Raw genomic sequence first — 6,358 nt, forward strand, 5'->3', positions numbered from 1 at the left:
GAAGCAGGAGGAGGAGCCGAGCGGTGCTGGCACCAAGGCCTGATCATGGACGAGGAATACGATGTGATCGTTCTGGGGACTGGTCTCACCGTAAGTGCGGCCCAGGCGCCCGTGGTCCCTCATCATGCATCCCGCAGCCCCAGCGATGATGCAGCCCTGGCCGCTGGGCCCCATTCTCCCGTTATTGCCATCCTCCGTTCGGGCTCCTTAAGAGCCAGTGCCCTGCCCATCCTGTCCTCTCGCCTCTGCGGTGTCTGCTGTCCTTCATCACTATGCCTTGTCTCCCCAGAAGGTGGCCTCTCCTCCCTGCCCCCTCCCTTCCCAGGACCCGACCCCGGCTCCCTCCAGTCCTCCCTGCCTCGGCCTGCTGCACCGGAAAACTCACCCCTCCTCGATCTGGTGCCCCTGCCCCTGCCCATACAGTCCCAACCCTTCGCCTGCACCCATCGTCTGCCCAGCATCCCCTCCCATCTCCTGGGATGAAGGAGTAGGGACGAAGTCCGAGGCCATGGGGTCCGAGGGCTTTGCCAGGCCTGGCTCACAGCCTGCGTCCCTGGCTTCTTTTGGAGATTGAGGACTCAGGGAATGTTCCAGAAGCAGCAGCAGTGGGATCAATGACCACATTCCCGCTACCCCACCCCGGTTTCCCATGGAGATCTGAGACTGAGCGCTGTCTGCAGCCTTTGTCCTCGGGCTGGTAACCCAGACTGGAGTGGGTCTCTTATCTTGTCCCTTCCTCAAAGCCCATCACCCATTCCCTCTGAGGCTCACCTCCCTCCACCCAGGCCAGACATGCACAGTCCAGACACCCCTCCTTCCAGGGGACGTGGCTCCTTGGAAGGAAGAACAGCCCAGGGGAGGCCTGCAATTTCAAGGGTTGTATTCATCTGCGTATCCCAGTTGGGTGCCCTTTGAGGTTGAGCTGGGCTCTTGGTGGCTCATTGTGTCTCATCTGCATTCTTGTATACTGTGCATATAGATGACTTTTTTGACACGTTGATGCCCTAAGACTTCGTGTGTCTGCTGGCCACTGCCCCCACCCCCAGGCCTCTGTTATTTCTCTCTTGCATCACCTCTTTGCTGAGCAAGGTTAGCCCTGAGACTATGGCCAAATCAAGCTCTCACCCCCAGTTGTAGTTCCTGCAGCAAGCAGGAAGTGGAAGGAGCTGTCCATTGTGGCAGCTTTGGGGCAGAGAGCCTATCAAGGATGCAGGAGGACTGGCAAGTGGAAGCTCAGCAGCCAACGGTGCCTCTCCCCCAGGAATGCATCCTGTCGGGCATTATGTCTGTGAATGGGAAGAAAGTGCTGCACATGGACCGGAACCCTTACTATGGGGGCGAGAGCTCGTCCATCACACCCCTGGAGGAGGTGAGGCTGCCCTGACTCCCAAGCATGGGCACGCCTAGGTTTTCTGTGTGAGCGTAGAAGGAGAATCTGTGAGATTTTTCTCTTTCTCCTTCCCGATTACAGCTGTACAAGCGTTTTCATTTGCTGGAGGGCCCCCCTGAATCAATGGGCCGGGGCCGAGACTGGAATGTTGACTTGATCCCCAAATTCCTCATGGCCAATGGTGAGGGAGATGAAGGGGCTTCTGTGGAAGAAGGTGGTGGGGGACCCAGGAGGGCTGGGCTCCAGGGGACGGCCAGCCTGGCCAGTGCCTCTGGCTGGAGCCCTGCTGACGTTGCCATCCCTACAGGGCAGCTGGTAAAGATGCTGTTGTACACGGAAGTGACCCGCTACTTAGACTTCAAGGTGGTAGAAGGCAGCTTTGTTTACAAAGGGGGCAAGATCTACAAGGTGCCCTCCACGGAGACTGAAGCCTTGGCTTCAAGTGAGTGTAGGGGTTGGGGAGGCAGCTGTCCACGGCAGGGCCCCCCTTTGCTCATGGTTCCCTTCCCCAGGTGGTACCAGAGGCCCGCTGCTCTGTGTTCTCTGTTGTCCCTTACTGTCCTTTATAGCAAGTGGGCCGCACAGAAGCACTCGTGTAGTGGGGCCATGGAGGGGAACTGGAGTTTGCAGATTTCAGTCTTTGACAAGGACTCCACTCAATCCCAAAACATCCGGAGGCAGTGGAATTGGGAGTGCCCTGACCCGTCTATGCCCCTCTTCACACTGAGAGTGGAGAAGCGTAGAGGGGTTGACCCTAGGTTATATGCCAGCTCAGCCTCTCCCAGCAGGCAGGGGACTCGTGTGCTCCCACATGCACAGGGTCTCCTCACACCCTCTCCAGATCTCATGGGGATGTTCGAGAAACGGCGCTTCCGCAAGTTCCTGGTGTTTGTGGCAAACTTTGATGAGAATGACCCCAAGTCCTTCGAGGGTGTGGATCCCCAGACTACCAGTATGCGTGATGTCTACCGGAAGTTTGACCTCGGCCAAGATGTCATCGACTTCACTGGCCATGCCCTGGCCCTATACCGCACTGATGAGTGAGGGGAAGCTGTTGTGATTGGTGCCCCCTTGCCTGGCTGCACCTGTCTTCCCTCCACCTTCCTGCTGTTCCCTCTGCCCCGTCTGCATGTCCCTTGTACCCAGACTCGCCTGTCTCCTTTGTATCCCTGTCTACATCCTACATTTGACCTGTCTTACCAGGCCCAGAGCCTGGGTCGGGTTGAGCAGGGTGCTTCTGTTGAGTGTCTTCCCTCGCTCCTCTCCCCAGCTACCTAGACCAGCCCTGTCTTGAGACCATCAACCGCATCAAGTTGTACAGCGAATCCCTGGCCCGGTATGGCAAGAGCCCATATCTATACCCACTCTACGGCCTGGGCGAGCTGCCCCAGGGCTTTGCAAGGTGAAGACACAGGTCTCTTCAGATGGCATCACTGGGTGGAACTGAGGCTGAGGGTGGATATGGCCCCTGTAGCCTTTCTGTGTGTTGCAGGCTGTCTTGGGTGATGGGGGTCACAGCCCTAGGATGCTGAAGCACAGGCTCAGGAACGTAGCCTGCTCATCTGGCAGCACGGGGCTGGGCCTGGGCCTGGGCCTGAGACCTCAAGCAGTGCTTAGCTGGGAGTTAGCCCTTCTGTACAGTCTTGCACGCAGGCTTCCTGGGTCGTTTCCTTGTGGAGATGTACCCTCATTACCACCCTTGCGCCCACCCTTTGTAGACTTGTCTTGGGGAGCACTGGGGAGGAAGGAGAGCACTCAGATGGGTTCCTACTTGGTGCTAGGACAGCTGGGATGAACCACAGGCCTCCCAACTTTGCCCACCTAGACCTCAGTGGTACAGCAGGGTGGGTTTGGTGGAATTGGCCTCTGTTCATTCTCCGGGACGAGGCCATGACTCTCCCTGTCCCCACTGTAGACTGAGTGCCATCTATGGAGGAACATACATGCTCAACAAGCCTGTGGATGACATCATCATGGAGAATGGCAAGGTGGTGGGCGTGAAGTCTGAGGGAGAGGTGAGCCTTCCTCTCAGTGGGTCACCTCCTCAGGGCTCTTTGTCCTTGGGCCATGTGCTGTGTCTGTGGTCCAGAAAGTCTACCTGACCTGCCAGGTGTGGTGGCACACGCCTGTCTTCCCAGCTCTTGGGGAGGTTGAGGCAGGAGGATCACTGTAAGTTTAAGGCCAGCCTGGGCTACATGGTGAGACTATGTTTAAAAAACAAAATCTACCTGACCATGGTGTTCCAGCAGCGGTACCACCCAGTTCTGTATGCCAGCCTCATCACCCTGAGCTGAAGGGAGGATCAGCAGTGACAAAGGAGCATCCTGCCTGTCATGGGCTGCCTGCCACCACTGGGGGCCCAGCTGATGACCACTGGGGTAAGGAGTGACTCAGCAGGAGCAAGGACTTGTGATGCCTTCACAGGTGGCCCGCTGCAAGCAGCTGATCTGTGATCCCAGCTACATCCCAGACCGTGTGCGGAAGGCTGGCCAAGTCATCCGCATCATCTGCATCCTCAGTCATCCCATCAAGAACACCAACGATGCCAACTCCTGCCAAATCATCATCCCTCAGAACCAGGTCAACAGGAAGTCAGGTAGGGAGGCTGCAGCCTACTGCCTCCTGTGTGATCCCACTGTAGAACAAAGGGGATGCTCCTATGGCCCTAGAGAATGGATGGATGGCTTGGGCTCTCCCTTGCCATGAGGATGACAGCTTGGATGCTGTTAGTCATCTCTGTGGCTGGGACCCAATCCCAGGTTCCCACAGTACAAGGAGGACAGGTTTCATTTGGCCCCCTGAGGAGTCAGCCCATGGCCAGCTGCTCCAAGGCGGGAAGAGCATGGTGGAAGGACCAGGGAGAGCTGTGCACCTCATGGTGGGGAAGCTAAGGGAAGGGAAAGAGGCCAAAGGGAGGGGACTGGATCCTGAGGAGGCACCTGCCTCATCCTTCAAGACCCTGCCTCCCAGGGAGCCCATTGGACTGTGCTCTCAGCCTTGGACCAATCCGCTGGCGAAAACAGCCCTCATGACCCCCGCTTTTCCCCCAGGCCCCACTTCTGGATGTCGCTGTAGTGGGAGCCACTGGGCTGTATTACCTGGGTTCCTAGGTGCCGCTGCACAGTGAAGGCACATGTTTGGGGCTGGGAGGGGCGTCCCCCTGGCCTACGTTAACAGAGCACTTCCTGTGAGCAGACATCTATGTGTGCATGATCTCCTATGCGCACAATGTGGCTGCACAAGGCAAGTACGTTGCCATCGCCAGCACCACAGTGGAGACCACAGATCCGGAGAAGGAGGTTGAACCTGCTCTTGAGCTGCTGGAGCCCATTGACCAGAAGTGAGGGATTGGGCTGCACCTGGGGTTGTGGGTGGGAGCAGGAGCTGGAGGCTGTGGGGGTGGGGATCCGACACAAGCGCCTCCATCTGTCTGTAGGTTCGTGGCTATCAGCGACTTGTATGAGCCCATTGATGATGGTTCTGAAAGCCAGGTAAGCAGCCTCCCAGCCCTGGCCCCCGCTGACCCCCAGGCCCTTCGTCAGTCACCCTGCCCTTGGGCTTGTTCTTTGCAGGTGTTCTGCTCCTGCTCCTATGATGCCACCACACACTTTGAGACAACCTGCAATGACATCAAAGACATCTACAAACGCATGGCTGGCTCGGCCTTTGACTTTGAGAACATGAAGCGCAAACAGAACGACGTCTTTGGAGAAGCTGACCAGTGATTGCTGGCCCTTCCCCCAGCCCCTGCTGCCCCTACTCCTGGGTCTGTTCTCCTCCAGGGCTGGGGAGACATATGGCTGGGCACCCCTGCGCTCAGCATCCTCTGCTTTCCCCTGTCACATCCCTGTCACCCACCTCATTGATTCACTGACCAAATCCTTAACCCTAGTGATGGTTTGGGAGATGGGGGTTGGATAGTGTTCTTCTCAGCCCTTCCTTGTCCTAGGAAAAGAGGATCCGTCTCCCTGTGTGTCTCCCCACCCGTAATTCTGTGTTCGGGAAGGACGGAGGCGAACTGACTTCTGCCCCCCTTACCCCACTGTAGTGGCCTTTGGAGATGACCCCTGCCTCCTCCCCCCAGCTCTCCTGCGTGTTGGAGAGAAGGGGCCCTCCCAGCACAAATTGCATTCCTCCCCCATAATTTATTCTAATTTATTAACCATTCCACCCCAAATCAGAGCCCCCAGCCTTCTTGTGCCACTAAGCCCCGGAGTGAAGAAGGCATAGGCGTGGCCTATTGGAGGTTGATCTCACTGTTTTAATTCCTTGTCTTTTGTGTTTGTGTTTCTGGTACTTGCTGAGAAAGATGTGCTCAAAGCAGAAGGTGGGAAATGGACCCAAGCCCAGTGTGCCCCACCCCATGCCTTCCCTTTAGTGGTGGAAAACTCTTCCTTTGCAAAGTGAATGTGTCCCTCTCCCCAATCTCTAGTATATTTCACAGAAAACAAAACCTCCCAATAAACTGTTGAAACCTGAGTTTGGATCTTTAGGTTCCTTTCCCTAAAGCTAAGAGCTTGGCAGGGCCTTGGCCCTCCGGTTTGGGGCTCTGGCTTAGCGTCTGGCACTGCACCTGTATTCTGGATCCAACGCAGGGAAGTGGGTAGGCCAGGAAAGGAGGTAGAGGGTAGGGGTGCCTGGGGAGGCCGGGGACCCACTTCAACTTGATTGACACTGAGGCGCAGGGGGGAAGCCCAGCCTTGAGTCCCCAGGACGTAGCAGGCGGGACTGGAGGCCCAGTTGCGGGACGGGGTTAAGGTCGAGGTAACGCAGGAGGCCGGGAATCCAGACTAGGAAGCGGCCGCGGGCAGGCCAGCCCCAAGTCAGAGTCAGCCTGGGACCAGGCATCCGGCAGTGGGCGGGGTGGAGTTTACGTCACGCGCCGAAAAGGCTGGGAGCTGGTCACGTGGTGGGAAGGGGCGGGGCGCGAGCGGACGTCAGGTGTCAGCTGACTGCGCGGCCACCGCC

At 57.4% G+C, this 6,358-nt stretch overlaps 1 protein-coding gene across 1 annotated transcript; it reads left to right on the plus strand.

Moving 5' to 3' along the window:
- The first annotated feature begins 6 nt into the window (after positions 1 to 6).
- Gdi1 (GDP dissociation inhibitor 1) lies at positions 7 to 5,869 on the plus strand. The gene is made up of 11 exons (XM_010638811.1): positions 7 to 90; positions 1,262 to 1,369; positions 1,472 to 1,571; positions 1,698 to 1,832; positions 2,232 to 2,430; positions 2,661 to 2,792; positions 3,306 to 3,405; positions 3,815 to 3,986; positions 4,586 to 4,730; positions 4,827 to 4,881; positions 4,963 to 5,869. Exons 1-11 carry the CDS (start codon positions 46 to 48, stop codon positions 5,113 to 5,115), a joined length of 1,344 nt encoding a protein of 447 aa, XP_010637113.1. The 5' UTR covers positions 7 to 45; the 3' UTR covers positions 5,116 to 5,869.
- Positions 5,870 to 6,358: the final 489 nt, after the last annotated feature.

This window comes from Fukomys damarensis, unplaced genomic scaffold, assembly GCF_012274545.1.
Source record: "Fukomys damarensis isolate Sample0158 unplaced genomic scaffold, DMR_v1.0_HiC HiC_scaffold_39, whole genome shotgun sequence".
NCBI classification, from domain to species: domain Eukaryota; kingdom Metazoa; phylum Chordata; class Mammalia; order Rodentia; family Bathyergidae; genus Fukomys; species Fukomys damarensis.

Excerpts from the sequence above, each read along its gene's own strand:
- Gdi1 (XM_010638811.1), top strand. The coding sequence starts at position 46 with ATGGACGAGGAATACGATGTGATCGTTCTGGGGACTGGTCTCACC. Across the intron at positions 91-1,261 it reads TTCTGGGGACTGGTCTCACC|GAATGCATCCTGTCGGGCAT; the intron begins GTAAGTGCGGCC and ends CCTCTCCCCCAG. Across the intron at positions 3,987-4,585 it reads CCAGGTCAACAGGAAGTCAG|ACATCTATGTGTGCATGATC; the intron begins GTAGGGAGGCTG and ends TCCTGTGAGCAG.